We start from the raw sequence: 26,604 nt of genomic DNA on the forward strand, positions 1-26,604 counted from the left end.
TGCATGAGGACACCTCTGATTCACATACAGTCCTAAATAAAATGCAGCAAAACCTGTGATTACCGTCCCTTCAGCTTTTGTAATTTCAGCAGCACTTTGCCTAACAGGTCTATTTTGCAGTGACGTGGATGCACAGCAGACTTCAGTATTGTAGTTTGTTTTGCTTGGGATGGACTGATTTGCCAAGATGGGGATTTTCTGAGGAGGTTCAGGCACGGAGTTGGGGAGTTGTGACCCTCCAGATGTTGTTAGACTCCAACTGCCTTCATCCCTGACCAATGATCATGCAGCCAGGGCTCATGGGAGCTGGAGTCCAGCAACATCTGGATGACTATGAAGTCCCCATCCCTGTAATATCATGTTATTCCGGGGGGGGGGGGGAGAAACTAGAAGCTAGAGAAAGAGAGCAGGGAGGCAACATATCAAAAAGATACTGAATTGTCCCAGAATATATTTTTTTCCATTCCCAATTCTGCCTCTGCCTTTTTTTTTTAAATTGCCTTCTCTAGAGGCAAACTCAGACCTTATAAATAGCTCTCATGATTGCCACGCAAGTACCTGTTGATTCCACCAGGACTGATGGTGTATGATTTGAGTTCTTGTCACTGATTTCCTTAGTCTGTGTTTGTTTCAGAAGGCAATACAACACAGAATAAGCGGAGCTAGATACATCTGCTCTTCCTACTGCTGATTTCCACAAAGTCAAGTGTGAGGCAGTCGATGGGGCTGGGAAGGTTATTGTTGTTTAGTTGCTGTCATTACCATAAATTTCAACAACGCTTTTACTGAAATTCTGTGCATGTTGTTCTTGGAAATAAATTTTTGTGTTCTGTACCAAGCACGGACTTCTGAATAACTGAGGGTAGTCCTATATGGTGTGCAATGCAGCTGTCTAATCTATGGATGGATAATTTTCATTTTCTGCACATTTTTTAAGCAAACCGACCTTGTTTGCACCTCCTGGAATAATGCACAGATTGGAAAGTAATTATCTTTCAGACCGTGCAGTTCATAGCTCAACAGAGCAAAATGCATTAAAATGTGGTATATTTAAGGACAAAATACATGCAGAAATACATACATTGAGATAACATATGTATTGAATAACATTTTCATACAGATTAAAGCACAGAGGGGATGTGATTCTATGATTCTGTGAAGGAACGCATGTGAAATTGACATGGAATGGAATCTAACCTTGGGTTATGAAGGCATAATTAATGTAATTCAGTAGTTCTGCTGTATTGAGAAAAATAATTTGTAATGCCAAGATTTAGCACACTATTTCTGTGCATGAAACTGGATAAACCGGAATGAGAATCTAATGCTGCTTCATCCAATTTTTTTATTGTCTTTTAATGAATACCTTGCATAATTTTTCTCCTCTCCAGGATACCGAAGATTTAAAACGTCCACAGTCAGTATAGCCAATTGTTTTGAATACTTTTAATGTTGAAAACAAATTCAAGAAGAGCTTAGCACTGTTTTATCTCTTCCATCTCTCTAATCCCTTTATAAACAAGCAAGATTAGTAAAGATGTGGAAGAATTTGTATAATTTGTATAAACAGCAATTTTGTAGCCTGGGAAGAAGAGGTGCTCTGCTCATCACTGATATTTCATAAGAGAGGAATATTGTAATAATAGCTTGATCAGTCCTTCCAGCAGACATTGCCCTCTAATGCCAAAAGACTGGCAATACAGTGGTCAAGAAAATTAACAGCTATTGCATCAGACCATACAATTGTAATAGTGTTGTACAATATTCTGAATTAAATTGAAACTGTGTTCAAATCTTATACCATAATACATGAACTGTTTCTCTCTACCTTTCCAAAGAGCTGATTTGTATTATACCTCTTGTCTTTCTAGTGCACCCTAAAAATATATCCCATGCTAGTCTCCATAAGGCCTCTGAGATCCATTAACTCAGGGGTAGCTAAGCTTTTTCAGCCTGAATGCCAAATTCATAGTTGACCACCCCTCAGACAGCCACATGCCTGGTGTGGTCAAAGTGAAGATGGGCAGCACATGTTGCCCCCCCCCCGGGACACACACACACCCTCACCACACACATAGCATTTAACACTCATATAGATCAGACACACTTAACACACAGAATGGCAGATACACATACACACACTCAGCAGGAGAGGCTGGCAGGCAGGTACATACATTCAGGCAAGCAGGTAGACAAACACACAGTTCAAGGAACTTGCCTGAAGGCAGCTGCAGCAGCTGTTGCTTAAACAATAACAACAACCACATGGATGACAAAGAACAGGAGCTTTCTTTGCCCTCTTCTGGCTTGCACGGTTCCCTCAGCCTGATGCAGCTGACTTGTGTCAGCAGGGGCTCCACTCAGTGTTGTTTACCTTTTCAAAGCCTCACCTGGAAAGCACAAGAGGAGCGGGGAATGGGAATCTCTGTATGTATAAGTGAAAGAGAAAAGTCAGACACCTAAACTTTAGCATAACACATTCCCCTGCTTATCAGATCGATCTGATAAACGGGAGGGCGGTGATCATGTCCCCACTGTTAGGTTCGTCTGATCGAGAAGACAAAATTTTGCACACAACAGTGTGATGCTGGAGTTCAACATCACTCCCCTCCACGCCAGTGTGGTGTAGTGGTTAAGAGCAGTGGACTCGTAATCTGGTGAACCGGGTTTGATTCCCTGCTCCTCCACATACAGCTGCTGGGTGACCTTGGGCTAGTCACGCTTCTCTGAAGTCTCTCAGCCTCACTCACCTCACAGAGTGTTTGTTGTGGGGGAGGAAGGAAAAGGAGAATGTTAGCTGCTTTGAGACTCCTTTGGGTAGTGATAAAGTGGGATATCAAATCCAAACTCTTCTTGTTTGTTTGCCAGACTGATTTCATTAGCAGGAGCAACAGGGGCAGAATTCATCCCCCTCATTGTATTGATCTTGATGGAGAGGTTTAAATCTCTCCATTCACCCAATGTGCCACCCGCCACAAGCAAAATAAATAAGTGTCTTTAAGGATAATAATGATAAACCCCAATACAGCTGCCACATTGTTGGGGAGTGGGGTAGCAGAAATTGCATGGGGACGAGGTATGGCCCATGTGCTATGGCTTAACCACTACAGCTGTACTTCAGCAGACCTACTAAAGTGGTTCCTCGGGTTACGAACCTAATTCGTTCCAGAGGCCCATTCTTAATCCGAAACCCTTCTTAACCTGAGGCACGCTTTCGCTTATGGGGCCTCCCGCTGCTGCCACGCTGCCAGCGTGCGATTTTCGTTCTCATCCTGTGGCAAAGTTCTCAACCCGAGGTACTACTTCCGGGTTAGCGGAGTTTGTAACCCGAAGTGTTTGTAACCCGAGGTACCACTGTACAGTCAACTGTGCATAAAGATAGACAAGATTGGTACCCATTTGAAAACTGTTGTGTGCATCATTCCCCTAAACAGGTATTGCAACAGTGTGGAACTTTTGACTCTCCAGATGTTGCTGGAGACCAGGCATAGGCAAACCTCGGCCCTCCAGATGTTTGGGACTACAATTCCCATCACCCCTAGCTAACAGGACCAGTGGTCAGGGATGATGGGAATTGTGGTCCCAAATATCTGGAGGGCTGGAGTTTGCCTATGGCTGCTGGAGACTATAACTTGCATCCTACTACACCTAATGATCAGGGAGGATGGGCATCGTTGTTAGAGGAGCAAAGGTTCTTCACCACTGACCTGAGAGGCGTATCATTTGAGATACAAAAGATAAGACACATCTATCGTGATCCAGGATGACTTGCTCGCTATACAAAGCCTAGTGCTGTCCTGCCTCAGCAGTGGTGTAGTGGAAGAGGATTCCAAGGGATCATCTGTTGAAATGCCAGGGTAAGCGGAGGACTCTCTTTGCTCTGGCCACTGGCTGAAGTCATAATGAGGCTTTCAGTTTCCTTTGTAACAGATTAGCATAGAGCGCAAAGGGTTCCCAACATATATATTTTTAGCCAAAGGGAACAATTGTAAGTATATGGAGCTGTCATGGGCACCACAAAATGCCCATTTCACAGAAGGAAAGCTGAGGGTACCATGCTGCCCATGGCGCTACATTAAAGACCCCAGGCATAGAAGAAGTCAGAGAATGTGAAATATAATCAAGCAGAGGTTTAATGCTTCTTTTTTCTTTTCTTTTGATGGCGTTTTCCCTTCATGCTAGCAGTTTAAATGGAAACACTTTATTGCAAGATGATTTGCATTTTTAATTAAAAACTAAAGGCTGCATTTCAGCTGCCTGAAGATTCCCGCTTAAAGCTCAATGTATTTTACAAGTTGGATCTTTGCAGTCAGAAAGAAGCACAACTGAGTTCAATGGAGCTTACACCCAGCTAAATATTCATGCTGATCCTAATACATTTGGAGTATTATAATGTATATATAGTGTTGTTCTTTGGTATGTGTCACACACAAACACCCCATGGCTTTTAATTCTCCTTGGGGTGTTTCTATGGAGGCAGTCATTATGAGTTCCTGCACTTCAGAATTTACTACTGCCTCAGAAGTTATTACAAGCAGCCGATAGACAGCAGGAGTCACCTATTAAATAGGCAAGAGAACAATGTTGACCCAAGATATTTTGCTGCCTGCTTATGTATGCAACAGGGAAGACAGTGGGCTAGTTCAGACACAGGCTTTCTCCCTCCTCTCCCTCCTCCCTTGACACAAACTGATCCCTTGGTTATAGGTTCTTGGCAAACCATAGTTTCTCATTTTGTCTGTACTGGGCAGGCTATTATTTGTGTAATGGGACTGGAAGCAGGAGGAGGGAGGACACTGCTACAAGGCTTCTTCACATGCCCCCAAACCATTCTTTGGCTTTCCATCTGAACCAACCCAGTATGCAGGAAAGTCTGTGAGCATTTTGCTAGAACCTAGTTATTGTACATTTCATGCATGCATTTGATACATTTTAATATAATTATTTAACTGCTCTATTCTGAACTTAAAAATGGGAAGCGTAATGCTGGTGGGTCAGCAAAAGAAATTTAAAGACTCTCTCAAGGCAAATCTAAAAAAATGTAGTATAAACACCGACAACTGGGAAACAATGGCCTGTGAGAGCTCCAGTTGGAGAACAGCCTTTACCAAAAGTGTCACGGGCTTTGAAGATGCTCAAACTCAGGACGAAAGGGAGAAATGTGCTAAGAGGAAGGCATGCTTGGCAAACCCTCACCATGATCAACTCCCACCTGGAAACCTATTTCCCCACTGTGGAACGACATATGGCTTCAGAATTGGCCTCCACAGTCACTTATGGACTCACTGTTAAAACTATGTTTATGGAAGACAATCTTACTCAGCTACGAGTGATCGCCATAGAAGAGAAGAATAATATAATTATTATATACAGCCATGGCAGAAGTTATTCTACCTGGTTATTCAATCTGTTTATTCAGTCTGACACCTCAGCAGCAGTCCTTGTTTGTGTAGATCTGCAGCAACAGGAGTGCAAAGACCATGCGCTGGTGTGGGACCGCTGATATGAATGATAATTGTTTACATGAGGGATGACTCCAGTGTCTATAGCATGAGAGCCACACATATATACCAGTATCTTCAGTTGCAGCCCAGTTCACTCTGATAAACTGTTCTATGGAATTCAACATCTCAAACTGTCATGTGACATCAACACAGGGGACCTTGTAAAGATTTTTTCCAAAGATATGTTGGGAAGGCAAGAGTTTCATATGTCGCTGTACCACTCAAAGAAACTGTAAAAGGCATAAGAAGAGGAAATGTAACGAGAGACAGTCCTGTGACTTTAAGCATAGGAAGGTTTCAAAGATTCCCCCACCCCTTGTTGACCCAAATCTAGTTGAATTTGTGGGTGTTTGTGGTTAAAATGTTGTTAGCAAAAATATTATGAGAGGGCAAAGTAATTCTCAAGGATTTAAAGTAATAAAATACAGGAGTATTTTGAAAATTATGATACTGTGCTCCACTGTGGCTTTTCCAATCTTTGGGGAAAGCTACAAATATAAATGGCAGCTATGTTTCCCCCCCCCCCCTACCTTATGCCAGATTTTTTTTATTTGTGTGTTGACAGTGGCTGCCAGCAGAAGCACAAAGAAAGTGCAAAGTAATTTTTGAGTGTCCGTCTAAATCCAAGGTTCCTTATTTAAAACCAGAAATACGCTAAAAACAACAAAGAGTTGAGAAAGATGTGAGAAATGACATTGCACATTCACATAAACGAAGAGGACTGGTCAAAGCTGAGGGGCTTTAGATCAATCTCAGCACAATCTAGGGAATTGCCTTTAAAGCTTTTGCATGACTGGTATCTAATGCCCAGAAGAGTGGCATTTATGAAGTACAGTTCCTTTATGCTGGTGGGGCGTGCCAGCGGTTTGGCACCTACCACCACATGTGGCGCAGCTGCATGAAGACCCATAAGTTCTGGGGGTCAAAGCAAAATGTCTCAGAATCTTCAACACTTGACCTTACTAAGCTTGTTTGATGGGCCTGATAAGGGCCTGAAAGACCAGGATTTTATTTCCTATCTTTTATTAGCAGCCTGATCCATCATAGCCAAAATCTGGAAGAACTTTACATTTCCTAATTTGGATTACTGGTAGCGAAAAGGCGTGGAGGGTGGAATTATTTGAAAAGTTCACCTGTAAGATGAGAGTACTTAAAGGTCAAAGGGAGTGAGATCCATTTCTGGGGACATAGTAATCCTTTATTGAACATCTGAATATGCAAAGTGGTCATAGACTGGATCCAAGACAATGTTTGGCTCTTTCAGGGCTGAATCCCTTTTCTTTACTTCATTCTGTCTGTTCCTGCCATAACCAAGTATCATGAATACACTTTGGATATGCTGATGATATTACGCTCTCTCTGAAAGGGTTGGAGAGTGGACCAGTGGATGCTGGGGGAGAAATGGGACTGATGTTTTTGAGATCTGACTACAGTATGGTTTTAATCTCTGTGTTGATGTGTTTGCTCTGAAACACACTAAAAAAATTATATTAAAAAAAACACTCCAATTTTTTTCTCCGGCACCTTAAACACTAACGCATGCATTAAGGCACAAGCTTATGGGGATCACAGTCTGTTTCACCAAATGCATAAACTGTTGTTCTGAGTTACAGGATAACACTTAGGACGACACTTGATGCATTAGGATAATGCTTCATGCACCTGTTAAAGTGAACTGTGGTCCACAAAAGCTTATAAGAGCCAGTGTGGTGTAGTGGTTAAGAGTGGTAGACTCGTAATCTGGTGAACCGGGTTCGCATCTCCGCTCCTCCACATGCAACTGCTGGGTGACCTTGGGCTAGTCACACTTCTCTGAAGTCTCTCAGTCCCACTCACCTCACAGAGTGTTTGTTGTGGGGGAGGAAGGGAAAGGAGAATGTTAGCCGCTTTGAGACTCCTTCGGGTACTGATAAAGCGGGATATCAAATCCAAACTCCTCCTCCTCCTCCTCCTCCTCCTCCTCCTCCTCTTCTTCTTCTTCTTCTTCTTCTTCTTCTTCTTCTTCTTCTAATAAATTCGCAAATCATTGAAGTGCCACAGGATCCTTTACTGTTTCTGATGCAACAGACCAACATGGCTATTCCTCTGGAAATCATTACTAAAAATGTGATGGCCTAGTGCAGAAATACATTTAGGGCAGTCTGGCTTGAGAGAGAGAAAGAAAGAAACTTGTTATTATTCATTGTTTCATCAGAGCTCCCTCGATTTTTACTTGTCAAACCTAGTCTTTTACTTTTTTTTAATAATTACTAGTCACGTGAGTGTCAAGTATTTCTGGTTAAAAGTGTGTGTGTGTGTGTGTGTGTCTGTGTGTCTGTGTATGATTGTGTGTAGGCTTCAGATGGCACTGTGGGTCGATTGGGAAGGTCACGAAGAAGCCTGGATTTTAATAGTACTATAATAAACATACATTATAGATGGCTGTTGGTATATTTGACAGGGCTCCCTATCATTAGCCAATCCACCCCAGGCAGCAGGTTTTGGGTACCATGAAATGGCAATAAATTGTGAATGATTTAGTTTGTTATTTTATTTTTACCATCATGGAAAGGCATCTTGATTATCTGCCTCAGGCCCCAAAATGTCATGGTTTATTTGTCTGATTCTAGGTACTTAAAAAATTGGCATGCCTCTGTGATTCTAGGTACTTCAAAAACACAAGGAAACAAAAAAGTAAAAGGGAGTATGGAACTTTATTGTGCAGAGTTATGAAGGAATCATATGCATAATTCCCTTGATAAAGGCACCATTGAAATGTGTTGGGAACACCAATCTTAGCAGATGTCCTTTCTTTTTAATGTGTACTTCAAACAAGCCTAACAATCCCATTTCTTTCCCCCTTTTCTTTCTTTCTTTCTTTCTTTCTTTCTTTCTTTCTTTCTTTCTTTCTTTCTTTCTTTCATCTTTGTAAGCTTCATAAATCTGCATTAAAGATGGACAGATTTTTTTTCTGACACAGAGGACAACATCCAAAGTCATGTTTTTCAGCCTTGGGCTTTCGGAAGCCCTCCGGGGCTTCTCTAGAGCTGGGAATGTTACTATACCTGTTCTATTTTGCTGTGGAATTATGGGACTTGTTGGCATCTGTCTGTCTCACGAGACAATAGAGGAGTGCACCTTTGAGGGTGAAGTCAAATGCTGGAAGGGGAAATGGGGGGCAGATGGAGCTCTGGGAAGATAGCCTATCTAGGAGAAGGTCACTTTGGTGGGACTCGTACAGCCCGTGATTCCTGTACAGCATTGGTGGTTAATCTGTGGCCATCCAGATGTCATTGGACTCCAACTTCCATCAGCCCTAGCCACCACAGTCAGTGATCAGGCATGATGGAAGATGCAGTCCAGCAATATCTTGAGGGCCACAAGGTAGCCATTCCTGCTCTACAGCAAAAGGGCCCAGGGAAATTCTGTTTCCTCCACCTCACCACATGAGATCCAGTGTGGTGTAGTGGTTAAGAGCGGTAGACTCATAATCTGGTGAACTGGGTTCGCGTCCCCGCTCCTCCACATGCAGCTGCTGGGTGACCTTGGGCTAGTCACGCTTCTCTGAAGTCTCTCAGTCCCACTCACCTCACAGAGTGTTTGTTGTGGGGGAGGAAGGGAAAGGAGAATGTTAGCCGCTTTGAGACTCCTTCCCAAACTCCTCCTCCTCCTCCTCCTCTTCTTCTTCATCATCTTCTTCATCTTCTCCTTCTCCTCCTCCTCCTCCTCCTCCTCCTCCTCCTTCCTAGGAGTTATCTTTGTGGGGAAAAGTAAAGATAGAGGAGAGGGATGCAAGATGGTTTTGCATTTATCCATTGTTATAGTTCCTACTGCCTATTTTTTAAAAAATTGTAAACAGACCTGGAATCTTTTTGATGGAGGGTGCTATAGAAATCTAACCCCGAAAAAACCTAATAAATATGAACCTGCATTGTATTTTTGCTCTCACCCAGTTTGTGATGACAGTCTTAGGATGCAATTTTTAACCTACTTATCTGTAAATTAGCTGTCCTGAATTCAGTGAGACTTCGGTAGACATGCATAGGATCATGCTGTTTGGGTATCTCCTGTGGAAGTTAGCCATACAGCATATTGCGCTAGTTACCTGCCTGTGTGTGCACTGTAACCTCTCAAGATAAAAGAAGCTTCAAGTGAATACTACGGAAACGGCACTCAAGTGAGCATTCAAGGAAATATTTTTAGCTAGCTTATCTCAACCATTAAGACTGTCTGTTATATTGGATTCCCTAATTGCTTGTGTCACAGTTGTTTCGCCAAAGGCTTGGTAGTGCTGTCTGTAATTGAAAACTTTATTTCCAAATTCCCTTCACAGGATATACCTGGCAAAAGCTCAAAATATTTCGCTCTGCAATCTTTCTGCTTATCAGCGCTGAATAACAGGGATAACCCCGCTGTCCTTTTCAAATGTGTCACCCTGTGGTTCGACCCTTTTCTCCCCATGTGAGGGTTGGGGGAACCTTGGGGTTCAAACAGCATTAGCAGCGAAGGGACGTTTTGAACCCCTGATAATTTTAAGATGCAGTTTGGGGGAAAGAGGGGGTGGGTAGGAATAGATGCATATTTAGCTTGTAGATTTGCATCATGGACCACAACTTTGGGGCAGATTCACACCAGACATTTAAAGTGGTATGATACTGCATTAAACAGTAATTGCTTCTTCCAAAGAATCCTAGGAGCTGTCGTTTGTTAAGAGTTATTATTATTGCTATTAATAATAATAATAATAATAATTTTTATTTGTACCCTGCCCTCCCCAGCCGAAGCCAGGCTCAGAGCGGCTAACATCATACAAATAACACAGTATACATAAAAACAGGCATCAATTAATTGAAATACATCTTAAAATTAATTCAGTCAAATTAAAATTTGGACAAATGGCAGTTATCTGGTTAAGATTGAGAGCAGTTAATACTTGCCAGGACCAACTGTTTTCACTGATCATATAAGGACCTGTGACCAGGCTGGTAGGCCTCCTTCATGCTTGCTCTTATACAAAAGAATAAAGGTCAGACTGCCCCCTGGCCAAAGGCCTGGCGGAACAGCTTTGTCTTGCAGGCCCTGGGGAAAGGTGTCAAATCCCACAGGGCCCTAGTCTCTTGTGGGAGAGCGTTCTACCAGGCTGGGGCCACAGCTGAAAAGGCCCTGGCTCTGGTCAAGGCCAGTCTAATTTTCCTGGGGCCCGGGATCTTCAGAGTGTTGTTGTTTGCAGACCGTAAGGTCCTCCGTGGGGCATACCAGAGGAGGTGGTCCCGTAGGTATGAGGGTCGTAGGCCGTAGGTTAAAACCAGCACCTTAAACCTGATTATCCATTATCATTCTTATCTATTAAGGGCAAGCTCGTGTGTGACATGATCAACTAACTGGCTTCATAGATCTAATTATTATTATTATTATTTTGCTCAACTGTTAATAGTTAGCAGATGTTTACTCATCAGTGAGCTCAACATGCAATTCGGAGTAAAGGATTTTCTCCCCCCCCCCCAACTTCTTGTACAAGGAAACATACATTATCATTGGGGGGGTTGGTCATATTTTATCATTCCAGTCGTTTGTGGATTAGGCCTGCAATCTCTACTGGGGCATGTTTCAAATTGGGGCATCTTGCATCTCAGCCAGAGGCACCTACAACAATGTCATCCATTCCTGCAGTGGGTTTTTGTCACATCCAGGACTCCTCTGGGGAGTCAAAAGAGAATATGCTGGTGGTTGAAGAGAAATGTGCCTAATAAGAATCTCCGGGCACAATTCTTGTGGTTTCTTCTTCTTCCTTTTTACAGAACTACAGACGAAGTAGCCAAAGGCAGAATGCTTTTAATAATAATAATCCAGGGATTGGAGAGACTCAAATTTATGTCATTTCCCCCAGACCGCTCATACTTCTGAGAAGTTCATTTTAAAGGCTTAGCAGCTAAGACAGCATGGACTCAACTTTGGAAGTCATTTGCACACTTCTTCTGAAGTCTGATGGAATAGTGGAACTTGGAAGAGAGTTTTGACCTATCTCATTAATATGTCAACTGTAAAAAGGGAGTGAAGCTACTTGAAAATTTTCTGGGAGAAAAAAATAATTATGGACTGTAGTCAATTAAGGGTTTCAGTACCTTCTGCAAGGAAATACTAAGGGGGGAAAGAAAGAGAAATGATTAATTTATTCCATGTGTCCTTTCCAAATCTTTTAATGATCAGTGGTGCTTCTATGTCATTTTGAACTACCTGACTGCAGATATAGTGCATATGGGATTCAAAATATATAACCTCCTGCCCAAATTATGCATATTATTTAAGTGCAAACGTGCAAGGAAATGATGGGCAGGTGTTGACCTAAAGGCTGCATGAAATGCCTGGACCAGTCAGTTTTCTGACAGTTTAAGTGTCTGTCAGCTTTGAAGCTGAATGCTGTGCTCTAAATATATGGGGAGGTGGGCTTTTTAAGTATCGAAGGAACAGTCCTTCAATGAATTAAGAGTGCAGTATGCCATGATTGAATAAAAACAACCACTGGTTGCTGGGTCTTCAATGGCACAGAGAACCAACAGGATTTTCTCCATGATAAACAAGTCACATAGTCCATTTGCTGTGAGCAAGGACCTGCCATTAGATGAGTAATGAATGTTGCTATTCAAATCAGACCTTAGGAAACTAGATCAGCTCATAGCTTGGTTGAATATAATCAATGGACTTTAGCTGTCAAAGCTATCCACCTCCTATTTTGGACTCATCACAACCCTCCGTGTATAGCACGTTTCCTCAGAAGCATCACCTAATTGTGATGAATGGGGATTAATCCCATGTAGTCTAAACCACTGAGCCTAGGGCTTGCCGATCAGAAGGTCGGCGGTTCGAATCCCCACGATGGGGTGAACTCCCGTTGTTTGGTCCCAGCTCCTGCCAAGCTAGCAGTTCAAAAGCACGTCAAAGTGCAAGTAGATAAATAGGTACTGCTCCAGCAGGAAGGTAAACAGCGTTTCTATGCGCTGCTCTGGTTCGCCAGAAGTGGCTTAGTCATGCTGGCCACATGACCCGGAAGCTGCCTGTGGACAAACGCCGGCTCCCTCGGCCAGTAAAGCGAAATGAGTGCCGCAACCCCAGAGTTGTTCACGACTGGACTTAACGGTCAGGGGTCCCTTTACCTTTACTTTTAAGTATGACTAGGATCACAGCCTTAGTTGCACTGGTTGTCCATGCTTGTGCCCTGTTTAAAAGCTTCACAATATTACTTGATGATTACTGTTTGCAAGTTGAGAAACATAGCATCTGATAAGGCAGGTGATGTTACATGAACTGGGTAAACTCTTGCAAGGAGCTGGTATGTAAGAGTAAAACTTTATATGTGTAGCTACGGTCTCCTAGGACATTACACACACACACACACACACAAACCAAGAAACCCCTCAACCCTCCAGGAACTGGGAACCTCACAACCTACATCTGGGTGAATTACCTAAGATTACACACACCTTTGACTGCCTTCTTCATACACCGAAGGGAATAGGATCATGCCACATTGTACTCTGCAATCAGCAGGCTGTATGAAGCTTTGGAATTGGCCAGGTTTAATATAAACATGAAGAGTCTGCACTTCTGGCCTTGCCTGGTCAACAGCTGCTTTCTGGCCTTGCCTGGTCAACAGTTCCTACTTCCAGCAACTGATTTCAGGGACCTTGGGTTAGAAAAAATCCACTCCAGGTTTAGGATTTGGGTATGGGCTTTTTCCAACTTTCTCTGGTACAACTGCTATAGCCATGCCTGGCTAAGAACAGGCTGGCCACAGTAGGACTACTGTTCACTGGGAACCTTGAGACTGGAATACTGTAATGTGCAATGGGCTCTATGTGGGACTGCCCTTTGGCCTGGTCTTGATACTCCAGTTATTATAGAATGCAGTGGCTAGACACCTGATGGGGAAAGACACCTAAGAGCATGTGACACTTCTGCTAAAACGTTAGAACTGGCTGCCCATATGCTACCATGCCAGGTTCAAGGTTATTGTGTAGATATACAAACCCCAAGGACCACTAGAGCCCTTATGTCCTAGCTTGATCACCAAGATCATCCCTGGAGTGTTTTATCTTCAACTAGAAGTTGGTCTTTTCGTGTCAGCAGGCAACATCACTGATAATTTTCAGACATCGTCTTCATATGCTGAAAGGCTCTTGAGTTGTTTAAACTTTTTCAGCATGGGGTAGTCATATTTATTTTGTCTCATGTTTATGGTAGTTTACATTTTATTGTACTTCCATATTTTGTTGTGCACTGCCTTGATATTTTACGTTAGGGGGCGATCTATAAAATTTTCCTCTAAAATAAATAAATAAACTAGAATGGCTATCTGGTCTCTTCTGATCCCAGCCCCACCCAGAACCCAGTGCTCCGTTCGTTGGGAAAGAGGATTTTTTTTCCTGATGAATTTATGAGATAGGCAAAAGAAAAGAGAATTTATATTGCATTCCTTTGGGGAATTAAAGTGAAACCTTTCCTTTGATATGCCAAGATTCATAGCCCTATAAAAGGCTTATTTGAAGAGTGGAGGGAAGATCTTCTTCAAGCATGAGGGCAGTGTTTCTCTCCAAAAACCTCTTCAGAATGAACAAAGTAACCCCTTGTCATATACTGTGACTAATGAGAGTTTAGGGTAGCTTTTAATGTTCATTTGTATGCTTTGCGTTTGGAGAGTTGTAAGTTAAATCTGCAGAAATCGCACCACAGGAATCCCTTGACATGAACCAAAAGGGAGCAGCCCTCTGCTTCAGATACCATAAAGTGTTGCTGAGGATAGCGTGGGGAATATCTGCTCTTTGGTGGGATCTCTCCTCATCAGCTGGAAATAAGCATGCATCAGAAGGCATGACAGAAGTTGATGTGCATTGTGTTTGCAAGCTGAGCCACCCTTGCATTTTACAATTTATAAAGCACAATTAGAGCCAACAGAAGGTGTGGTTTCATTCAGGGTGGCTTGAATGTCAGAAAGAACAAGGTGCAAGTGCAAGGAATTTAGAAGGACCCTGTTTCCAACTTTACAGTTAAAGGCCTGAGGGGTCCCAGCTAGATTTAAGGCAAATAACCCTAAGAAGGGGGAGGAGGAGCCTTTAAATTATTATCAACAATTAGCACCTGCACAGCAGACTGAGCAGGCACCCAAATCACCTGGCCAAAGTCTTATCCACTATGGTGAGATGCATTGTATTTCCACTTCTTCTTTTTTTAACCTTTTACCTATTTCCACCTAAAGTATAGTATTGATTCTTAAATTTTCATCCCGATAAATAAATCAGCACATGCCAGTATTATGCAAATTGGTTTCCTTACTTTTTCTTCGTTGTTTGGTGATGCATAAGTGGCCCCCTTAGAGGGATTGTATAGATTTGCTCTGTAAAGTATCTCCGTATTTTCAGAAGCTGATTTGATAAGAGTTTGCAAAATGATTGTGAACGTCAGCACTTGCGGCATTTTGCCCGTCTGCTGCATGTCGCCATCTCTGTGCCCCCTCTGGGGTTGGGTCACAGGTAAACTTCACTTGCAAGCGATTACAAATCCACTTCTCTCTTGTCTTCTGGAGAGTCACTGTTCCCCAGTACAGCATTCTTGGACTCTTAGCTTCATTGACTTTCCAGTATTCTTTCATTTTCTGCAGGGGGGGAGGGGGGAATGTCTATATGCTTTCCAAACGCAACATTGTGTGTGTTTATGTGGAGTCCAATTATTTGCATTTTACATTTGCTTTTTTCTTTCTCTCTCGATAGCCTAATTCCACAGTGAGAACATACCAAAACAGTAAATACCGAGTGACCATGAGTCCTGGCTTTAGTTCCCAGTGGAGCAGCAGCCAACCTCTTTGGAACACATATACTTTCCCAAGGACAAGCTTGCACTACCAATCCCACGCTAGCTACACCTACTGTGCTGGACACACTGCGGTGAGTAACTATAGCAACCTGCATCCTGTTGGTCGGTGAAACATAGTAGGACTTGCCATCACATGCTGACAAATGATTGGGCTTCACCAGTGTTTCCTCTATGCCAGTGTAATTGGACGTGGTTTGTCCTTATGTGGGTCAACTATTGTCATTCTACGACCATATACTGCCTTCCCCACCATGGGCCTTGTTGCATCTGTGTTCTGTGAAGATGAGGCACTGGCTATGATTTAGTAGTTGTATTAGTTGTAATGAAGGTGTATTAACTGTTTTCTATTCTAGTCCTTAACTTTCGAGACTTAGCATAGCTAAATGGCTATTCGTTGAGCCCAAAAGTCTGTAGAGTGTTCGTTAATTATAATGGTTCTTCAGTAGAACCTATTATCTTCTGTCATCATCTTTGGTCAATTTGCTCAGCACACTCGCTAGAGAACATAATTGCCACCTCTGTGCTAAGCTGCTGAACATATTTGTACCTAAACAAGTAGTAAACAGTTGGGAAAGAGCTGAGAACATAATGCTCACCTCATCTTCCTAGTTTGATATCAGTGAAAGGACAATTATGGCTGTCATTATGAAAACAGTTTGGGGACCACTTTCCCAAACTTTAGTGCAGTGCTAAAGAAAAGGCTACGTGTTTTGGCTTCAGGAGGAATCTTAAGAGTGAGAGCAGATGTTATGCAAGCCACAAGAATGCTGTCAGAAACATTGTGATGTACCGGTATATCCTCCACCCCTCCTCCTAATTTTTGGGCATGCTCACCAGATTTTTGTTGTGGCTTACCCCATTCCACATCATTGGCCAACACTGGCCAAGAACATCTCCATGGAAGTGTTTTCTGCATCACATTCATGGCAGATACAACATATTGCCCTTAGTGCTGATTCACATTTGCATGTATATCATTTGACCTGGGCTAGAATTGTAGAGATGGAAGGGGGGTAGGGGGTCATCTTGTTAAACCCCCTGCAATGCAGGAATCTTGCCTACAGCTGTCCCTGGGTGAGCTTGAACTTGATATGTGATGACTCACAGGTGAGTTCGTAAGTTGTGTTCCTTGGGTAGTGTCCAGTGTGACGTGGGAGCAGAAGACTCAATCGATATTTTTATTACCCTCATTCCCCCTACAGTCAGGAGTAAATCCCCACCCCAAAATAAGCCTTAGGAAGAGCACCTATGGGCTGTGTCACCTGTGGTTGCAGTAGGAAAATCACTCCGAAATGGGGAGAGGAATTTTTCACTAGATTCCTTTCCTCATTTGAGGTATTCTCCCATCCCAGAGCAGCCCCAGGTGACACAGTTCACAATGGTCCCCCTGAAGTGGGGCGGGATGTTGATTACATAATCTTGCCTTCTACCCACACTGTGTTTGAAAAGTATTGTGCTTGACGTGACGTCAGCTTTATGGAAGCTCCATCTGTGGTGTGTGGTTGTGAGGGCTGCTTTGTACATGTCAGTTGCCAACTTGATGAACTTGTGTATGAGAACTCTTTCCGAGAAGGTCAGTGAGATAGGTCCATGGGTTTTTCTTTTGCAACTCTGCCCATGAGCGTGGCTTGTTCTCATTGCAAATCAAAATGCACCAATAATTGTATGGTGCCCTGTAACTCACGGTGTAACTGGCTCTCTTAGCACCAGTTGCATTTCACCAATAATGCCAATGCATGCTCTCTCTCGTATATTACGCTGAAGTGTCTTTGAACAATTTGAGATTGTGTGAACTGCTTCCAGTCTACAACACTCCTTGGTGAAGTTTGGACTCAACGACAGCTATCCTAAAGTTGGGGGGATGATTAAGATGACCCACCCTCAGATATTTATGGATCCTGATGGAATCCTGAATACTCTGGGGACTTTCTAGGAGACAGAGCAGGTGATCCAGCCTAGGCTTTTGTCTTAACTGTGGAACAGTGAGATACAAGGGTGGTTTTCCATGCCCCTGAAGTTCGATTGGCCTTCACTACTGGCTGAACCTTTGGTGTGTTAGCCTTTGCCCTGTGGAACTCCCTGCCAGCATGGCTTCAGCAAGAACCATTTCTCCCTTCTTTCATAAATAGTCTTTAAAATTTTGTTGTCATTGTTTACGCACTCCTTTACAACACAGTTTTTTTCTTTTGACCAACCAGTGTCTACTCAGTTTTAGTGGTGTTTTAATTACAGTTTATGGATATTTGTAGACTGAGTGCAGCTAACTTTTGCACTGGAAGAGGTTGCTTCTGCATTCCTTTTAATTTTAGTTATTGCTGCTGAAGAGCGCCTCCAGAATTCTCCCACATCTCTTAAAAAATGCTAGAGAAGAGAACAGTGGAAGTGCTCTTGACAAATAGTGTAAATGACCGGAGTTAAAACGGCCTGCAAGAAGATGGGCATTGCTTAAGTTTAAGCAATAGCCCATTTCCCCAGGGATGCACAGTTAGGTCCTAAATCAATGGGAATGTCTGCACTCTCCCTTGGCTGCCTAACAAGAAATGGCTGCAGTTCTGCACCCTGTGGCTAAGGACAGCAGAGTGTAGTGTAACTCTCACTATCCTGCCAATTGGCTCTGTGCACAGGGGTTTTTTTTAGGCTTTTGCTTCCATGGACATGACACATCACAGATTCAAAGACTATTTTGGATATTCCTTACTTTGGATGATAGAGGTCCCCCCCCCTCTCTTACACACACACAGAGAGAGAGAGAGAGAGAGAGAGGGGAGGGGAGGGAGGGAGATGTGTTTGAGAAATTTCCTGGAGTCATGAATGAAAAAGTACGGCTTCAAGATTTGCAAAGCACCGTATTTTTTCGCTCTATAAGACGCACTTTCCCCCTCCTAAAAAGTAAGGGGAAATGTGTGTGCGTCTTATGGAGCGAATGCAGGCGGGAGGCTCTCCTAAGCGCTCCCTTTAAAGAGCCGCATGGAGCATGTGTGCGGCTCTTGGGGGCTTTTCCCCGGCCAGGAAAGGCTGCAAACGGCTAAACAAGAAGCCAGGACAGCCAGCGGGATCGCTGTGCAGTGATCCCGCTTGCTGTCCTGGCTTCTGGGATTCAGAATATATTTTTTTTCCTTGTTTTCCTCTTCCAAAAACTAGGTGTGTCTTATTGTCTGGTGCGTCTTGTAGAGCGAAAAATACGGTAAATCAATATAGACCAGGGGTCGGCAACGTTTTGGGGGCATGGGCCGGTTTGCGATCCTGCAGTCGCCACGGTGGGCCGGAGTGCACGTGTGTGCTTGTGTGCGCATGCATGCATGCATAAACGCCATGTCCAGCGCTCCTTCCGGCGTGGAGGAGGCCTGTGCAGCTTCCCATTGGCTGGAGGAGATTTCTGCAGCCAATGGGAAGCCACCCAGCGTCGCGGAAGGTGGTCCCCGCTCTGCTCCGCGCACGGGAGCCAACCGAGTGGCCGACAGGGTCCATGGGCCAGTTAAATGACCCTCATGGGCTGCTTCTGGCCCATGGGCCTTAGGTTGCCTATGCCTAATATAGAGAGTTGCAGGAGAACACCTGGGGCAACATCAGGGCAACCTTCCACTTTCCAATGCTAACTGCTGACATTTTTATTTTTTAAAAAAATGTTTATCTGCGAAAACCATCTCAGAGTAGCAAAGTCACAAACACCAGCTTATTAGGACGCTTTGCGGAAAGAATAAATAGAGAGCCTACACATCCATTGTGTTGGGTTCCTTCAGGGGAAAATATGTCAGGATCAAACAAATGCATCTCTCAATTAGCTTACCCTACCTAAACCTTCCACACTTCTTTGCATCTGAAGCAAACCATCCCAGTGGCTTCTTAGATTGCTTTTGCTTCCTCTTTAGGCCAGCTTTTTCATAGCAGCAATCTCATGCAGTTAATTCAAATCAAATCAGCTTATCAGCTTGGTTCATTGTAAGTCTTTCATAACCGCTCGTGTGTGACAGCCCATTAAAACTTGGCCAGAGTCTTTAAAACATCACTGGGGGGAGGAAAAACCTGCAAATATATTTTACATTCAAGCTTTTGAGCTGCCTGGGCATATTTGTTTTGTACTATTAACCTTTGAAATTGAGCTTCTTTCCAGGGGTTGTAGGGACAAGGCAGTGGGTAATATATCGGTTTAGCCGAGGTAATTTACCCAATTTTACTTTATATGGGATTAGCTTTATTACGGAGTGGGGAGGCAGGGGGGAACACCATCAGAAAAATCTGTTACCTACATGGGCAGGGTTACATAGTTTGTCCAGCAATTCTTCTAATGGGTACTTCACAATTCATGTGAATGTTTATATCTTTGTATTCAATTTAGGAAAAAAAGGTACACTTGGATAGCCAACACACTGTCCTCTGGATGTTGTGGACTACAACCCCCATCGTCCCTAACCATTTGTGATGCTGGCTGTGGATGATGGGACTTATAGTCCAAAGCAACTGGAAGGCCACAGAATAATAAAAAAAACCCTTCCAGTAGCACCTTAGAGACCAACTGAGTTTGTTATTGGTATGAGCTTTCGTGTGCATGCACACTTCTTCAGAGACCAACACGAAAGCTCATACCAATAACAAACTCAGTTGGTCTCTAAGGTGCTACCGGAAGGAATTTTTTTTTTTTTTGTTTCGACTATGGCAGACCAACACAGCTACTTACCTGTAACTGGAAGGCCACAGGTTAGGCATCCTTGGTGTGCAGAAATCATGAGATGGACTGTAAGTCCCATAATTCTGCAGCAAGATGTAAGAGCCACAGCATCATTTCCAGCCATAGAGAGGCCCAGCATGTCTGAAACGTGACTTGAGTGCTATTTCAACCAGGAACCTGCTGGAGAAGTTGTATACTCATCAGGGTCAGCCCTACTATTAGGCAAAGTGATGCATCTGCCTCAGGTGGCAAATACAGTGGGGTGGGGTGGGGTGTGAAGGAAGAGCTATGAGGACAGTGCTCTAGTCTAGGTCAGCCTTTACTAGGAAAATAGGAGAAGTTGATCTCTCAGCGACTTCTGACACCTTCTGGAATGACTCAGTGGGTTGGAAGTTGGAGTTTACTATATTACAGTGATTATTTTCCTACCTGAAGAGTTGCTGCCAGAAAGTAGCACTGGGGACTGTTACTTAGTCCCATGTCTTTGGGGCTATGGGGTCCCACAGCAGTATAGTCTGCCTCCAGTGTTATTCCATATCTATATGAAATGGTTTGGAGAGGTCAGCTAGGGATTTTCAGCTATTCCATCTGAACCAGGAGAGGTTACGAAGGTATTGGACCAGTGCCGGGAAACAGTGAAAGACTGGCTAGGTACCAATAAACTGAAGTTGAATTGCAATCAGATGGAGGTTCTGTGAATGGGTGGTTGGTCATATTCAGGAATTAGGTAGTACAACTTGGTCTAATAGGGGTTGCACTCTGAAGGAACATATTCATAGTACATCTGGGTCCCAGTCTGTCACTGGAGTCACAAGTAGCCTCTGTGGCTAGGAGTGTTCATCCCCAGCTCCAGCCATTTCTGGACCAGGATAGCTTAGCTACAGTAGTCCATGTTCTAGTGACATCCCACCTGGACTACTGTAATGTGTTCTATGGGGGTTGTCCTTGCAGACGGTCAGGAAACTGCCATTAGTGTAGTGGAGAACACGGCTTGTCAGGTTGGTGTGTGGAGCAGTTCAATGGGGGACCACTGCTAGTGATCTGCCAGGCCCAATCCAAGGTGTTAGTACTAGTGTATAAAGCTCTGATAGTGTTTAAAGGGTAAAGGGACCCCTGACCTTTAGGTCCAGTCGTGGCTGACTCTGGGGTTGCGGCGCTCATCTTGCTTTATTGGCCGAGGGAGCCGGCGTACAGCTTCCGGGTCATGTGGCCAGCATGACTAAGCCGATTCTGGCGAACCAGAGCAGCGCACGGAAATGCCGTTTACCTTCCCGCCAGAGCGGTACCTATTTATCTACTTGCACTTTGATGTGCTTTCGAACTGCTAGGTTGGCAGGAGCTGGGACTGAGCAACAGGAGCTCACCCCATTGCGGGGATTCGAACAGCCAACATTCTGATCGGCAAGTCCTAGGCTCTGTGGTTTAACCCACAGTGCCACCCGCGTCCCTTGTGATAGTGTTTAGACAGGCTCTAAAAAATAGGGGGGGGGATAATGAGAGGGTGCAATGGACAGTTTTCTCCATTTTTAGTCTTATGACCGGCTATGATAATGATATATTGATCTGAAATAGCTTTATGCTCCTATTATGCCAGTGATCATGTTGCTTTCATTTTATACGGTTTCCAATTGTTTTGAATCTTACGCAGTGCCATGGGAAGCTACTGTATTCTGAATGGCTGTGAATAATTTTGAAAGTAAATAAATAAAAAGAACAACACAGTCTGCTTTTCCAAGCATAAGTATGTATTGCTCAGCAAACATAATAATCTAAGGAGGAGAGGAATATACTTTTTCTTTCTGATTTTGATAGCTGCCTTAGAAAAGCAGTCAAACGAGAATTGCATCTGTAGATATTGTACCCGCAGAGTGCTTCAGCACAAGACTGCTATGAATAATCTGCCCATACAACAAACCTATACAGCACTATATAACACAGAGACTTTAAAAATATTTTCTGAACGCCAAAGATCACGCCTCAAAACCTCCTAAAGAAACTATTAGTTGGGGTGGGGGGATTCAGTGTCGGCCCAGTTTTTATTTGGAAAATATTTCTTATTTGAAGATGGAAAAATAACCCTAATTTAAAAACTTTCAGGGCAGGGGCAGGGAAGAACTTCCTCACCCAGCCTTTATACCCTGTGAGTTACACATAAAATAAACAAGATGTGTTGTCCCTTAAATTTTACGTTAGGGAATAAATTTAAATAGCTTGGATTGAGTAACTTTCTCTTCTTTTCTAAAAAGATTATATATATGAAATCCATAAACATATTGTAATTTTGACTGGTAAAGTGGTAAGGAAGTTGGCGTATCTTTGCCTCCCCCACCCCCCACTAATCCATTTCATGAATGGGAAAAGCACTTGCCTTGTGTACTTACCTTGTTTTCATTCCAGTCATGTGTTCAAACTGTTTCAGGCGCAGTGACATTCAGTGCACCATCAGCAGCGACCCATGCTTGCAGGCTGACTCACTTTGGTTACAGGCCCATTGTGCTCTGGGTTTATGACCACTTAAAGCAAGGAAGCATCGGCGATGCAAATAAGTTGTGGCACATAAGGCAGTTGCCATCGATGGCATTGTCAGAGAGCATCCTTAAACCCTGAAGGTGGAGTAGGATTCCTAGCTTAGCTTATACAGTGCCATGTGTACAGAAAAAGGACTCTGTTGTCCAAAACATCAACAAGTCTTGTACAGTGGCGCCCCGCAAGACGAATGCCTCGCAAGACGGAAAACTCGCTAGACGAAAGAGTTTTCCGTTTTGGAGGTGCTTCGCAAAACGAATTTCCTATGGGCTTGCTTCGCAAGACGAAAATGTCTTGCGAGTTCCTGCGGGTTTTCTTTCCTTCCCCCCTTTTTCTAAGCCGCTTATCAGCTGATCTGATAAGCCGCTAAAAGCCGCTAATAGCGCTAATCCGCTAATCCGTCAATGGGCTTGCTTCGCAAGACGAAAAAACCGCTAGACGAAGAGAATCACAGAACGGATTTTTTTCGTCTTGCGAGGCACCACTGTACAGTAATCCATTTACTCACCTATTTCAAAGAAAACAAATATAATCGTACCTTGTTTTGCGGCCGGGATCCATTCTGGAGCCCCGGCCGCCAGCCGAAAAGGACGCAGGGCAAAGTACCACGTCTGTGCACGTGTGCAGAGCAGTTTGCACTTCTGTGCATGTGCGAGCGGCAAACTCAGAAGTAACCCGTTCTGGTACTTCCGGGTTTGCTGCGGACGTTTGCCGCAATGGACACTAGACAAGGCGGACGTTTGCAGAGGTATTACTGTACTCGAGTTGGTGCAGCGTATCCTGAAGAGATCAGGCCTTCTTCTTTGAACTCAAGAAAGAATTGGAATGGTTTTCTGGAAGGGATGGACTGCTGATCCTTGACCCAGTCTTTAATGTTTGAGGAACACCTTATACTTAATATATTTTACTATCAAATGATTTTTCCAGACCCAAGTGCCTTTTTGGGGGGCATGGGGGAGGGATCAAAGTCAGAAATAGTATAATTTCTCCCTTTTTCATCGGCTGCAGTAACAGGCTCACAGAGTAAGTTGTTTTTCTACCTGACTATGAACATTGCTTTTTCTTTAAATCTCTTCCCATACAGCCACTACTTAGTGTCTTTCGTCTCGCCAAGTGGGACAGGTGTAATTATTCACCTCTGAGCTGTGGGAAGGAGAATATAATTCAATGCAGTGCTCCATCAGCCAGTGCAATTCATTGCTTCACATAGCGTTTACTTTATGTGGGTCAGTTAAAACGTTGAAAGGGTGCATTGTGTGAGCCTCCCCACCGTAAACAGACGTAGCAGATCATCCTTAAAATTTAAGCATACAAGGTGACACGGTATGGTGGATCAGGGCTTTTCATTCAGGCCTAAAATGACTGCAGTTGCTTGAAGTAATCATAGAATTGGAAAGAGCCCTGAGGATCATCTAGTCCAACCCCCTGAAATGCAGAAATATGCAGCAGCCCCATACGTACCAGCATTGAACCTGCAACCTTGGTGTTATCAGTGCCATGTTGTAGCCGCCTGAGGTGAAATGGTGTTGTAGAAGATGGGTCTTTCTCCCCTAAATAATTTGGCTGGACAGGGTCAAGTGCCATTATGCAGTATAGTTGATGACTCTCACAACAATATCAGAACAGGTATTCCATTTCTCCCTTTGCCCCCAAATAAGTATGGACAACTTTTGTTGTTTCTGTTGGCTGGCCTACGATGGACAGGCTCAAAGCTTTACACTCCAAAAGGTTATTGCTTCTCGCATGGCCACAGTTTTGGATTCCAGCAGAAGTCAGCCACGGACTTCCGTCCCTCTGCTCAGCATCACTGCAAAAACCCAATCTCTAAGCTCTGCTTGAAACTCTGCCTTATTGTCGTCGTCGTCGTCTTCTTCTTCTTCTTCCTCCTCCTCCTCCTCCTCCTCCTTCTTCTTCTTCTTCTTCTTCTTCTTCTTCTTCTTCTTCTTCTTCTTCTTCTTCTTCTCCTCCTCCTCCTCCTCCTCCTCCTCCTCCTCCTCCTCCTCCTCCTCCTCCTCCTTCGATCCTTTATTGTTGCGCAACAGGTTTTTTTATTTTCTTTTTTCATTCATTACATACACCTCATATTCATAACCTTTCATCACTTTCCTTTTTCCATATTCATAACCTTTCATCACTTTCCTTTTGTTCTCACCCCATGCAGTCTCCTGAACACAGGAAGCTGAGTCCAGCCATTAAGTGTATGATTTTCAGTTTAACTCTCTAAGCATTGATTAAATTCTAACACTTACTAAATCCAGGAATTTAGGGAAACCTGGCACCCACAAGCGCTGGTACTCCCAACACACACGAACTTACCGTGTCAGAGGCAAGTAATGCCAGAGCCAACAATGGGCCCCCCTTTTCTATCTTTCTCGCCCTTGTTCCTTTCTGTCTCTCTGTCACCCCCTTTCCTACCATCTACCCTCTCTTTGCCATCAGCATGAAATTAGACTGTATGCCATATGAAATTGAGGTTGAAGCCATATGCAGCCCTAAGGCTACAAGTTGCCCACCTCTGAGGCTTAGGAGAATTATTACTTTAGTGGCACACAATGAATGTGAGATTACCCCCCTGAAACCATTAGACAACTAGTTTATACTGAGTCAAACCATTGCTTCAGTATTGTTTACACTGACTGGTAAGAGTTTCAGACTGAGGTCTCTCCCAGTCCTATATGGTGATGCCAGGGATTACAGCAGAGACTGTAGCCACTGAGCGACACCCTTCAAATTCCATTGTAAAAACTCATTCATGAATTGGTTCTTTGCTACACACATGTAGAAGCTATGCTGGTTATTTTCAACTTTTTGTATTACTTCCCCATACGGTTGGCCAATGAGGAACCAGTACTTCTGAACCTGTGCATACAGCAGAATCAGAATGGGACATGATGTAAACAGAACATATATGCAAATGTCTGCTTGCTGTTAGAAATGCATTTTGCTGAAGAAGAGGGGGGGGGGGGACACAATTAGCTACAGCAAAGTGGAAAAGGCTTGAGGTTGGGAAATAGCCAGCTGTGTTCCTGCATCATGGCTTCATATAGTCAGGACATTACTTCCCACCCCCCACCATATGGCAGTGCAGTCGAAAGAATCATGTTACGTTAACAATAGACAGGAAGCATGTTAAAACTTCTGTAAGACATTTCTGCTATCTGAAGCCAAAACTTTGTGATGCACAGACACACACAAACACGCCTCCAAACCTGTTGGAAGTCGTGGCATCAGCATAAAACTCAGGAAACAATTGTTTTCCCAAATCTCAAAGACACTTCTCTTTGCTAGTTTTTGAGCACCATTATAGCAAAATACAAGGTACTCTCTCCAACAACGGCTCCCTTTCAAAAACTTCCATTTAAGAGCGCAAATCTTTTACTTATCAACTTTGATGCAAGTCCCACTGATGTCAATAGGACCCACTCACAGGTTTAAACAGGACACTTTGGACTGGGAAAGTGTGTGGGTGGATTTTCTGATTTCCAAAAAAATTGGGAGTGGGGTGGGGAGCTAATTGGGTTCCATGGGGCTTTCAGGACATGATAACTGTGAAAATCTGTGCAACATCAGAAAATTTGTCACCTTTGGATCCTACTCTCTCTCTATGAGTAGGCATATGTAAAGCATGACCTTTAAAATAAATCCTCTCTCACCCTTTGGAAAACAGTCAATTTTTCATGAATCCAGAAATCATTCTTATAAAAAACTGAAGCCTCTTGGTTCTTTGTTATCGTTTTAAACTGACCGGTCACATGCTAGAATTTACAATGGACTGGAATCAACCAACTTGGTGCACTGGGCTCTCACCAGTATATACCTGGGGTTTTCTTCCCTCTTTGACCCTTTCCCACTTGCATTTCCCCTACAATTGCTTTGGACGGGGAGAAGAGTGGTTGTTCTGTCTGGGAAGTCGAAATGCTTGCACAGATCAGAAGATTGCAACATTAAATCCCTTTTAACGGTTCAAATATTCTACTTTTTAAACACAAGAGAGACTGATTCATATATTTATGTATTTATATTTACACTATTTATAACCCCTGTTTTTCCAACCAGCATGGGCAG

The 26,604-nt window shown here is 43.5% G+C and overlaps 1 protein-coding gene across 5 annotated transcripts in view; it reads left to right on the plus strand.

Annotated features, from left to right (window-relative positions):
* The window catches only part of RBMS3 (RNA binding motif single stranded interacting protein 3), a gene marked incomplete at its 3' end in the record, with an annotated part of 736,799 nt that overhangs the window by 184,153 nt on the left and 526,042 nt on the right, over positions 1 to 26,604 (plus strand). For all 5 annotated transcript variants that reach the window (XM_083468279.1, XM_083468278.1, XM_083468277.1 and 2 more), the window contains one exon: positions 15,245 to 15,418. In XM_083468279.1, coding sequence (XP_083324405.1) covers positions 15,245 to 15,418 — 174 coding nt within the window. The remainder of the gene's footprint in view (positions 1 to 15,244; positions 15,419 to 26,604) is intronic.

This window comes from Podarcis liolepis, assembly GCF_965112155.1.
Source record: "Podarcis liolepis genome assembly, chromosome: 12".
Lineage (NCBI taxonomy): Eukaryota > Metazoa > Chordata > Lepidosauria > Squamata > Lacertidae > Podarcis > Podarcis liolepis.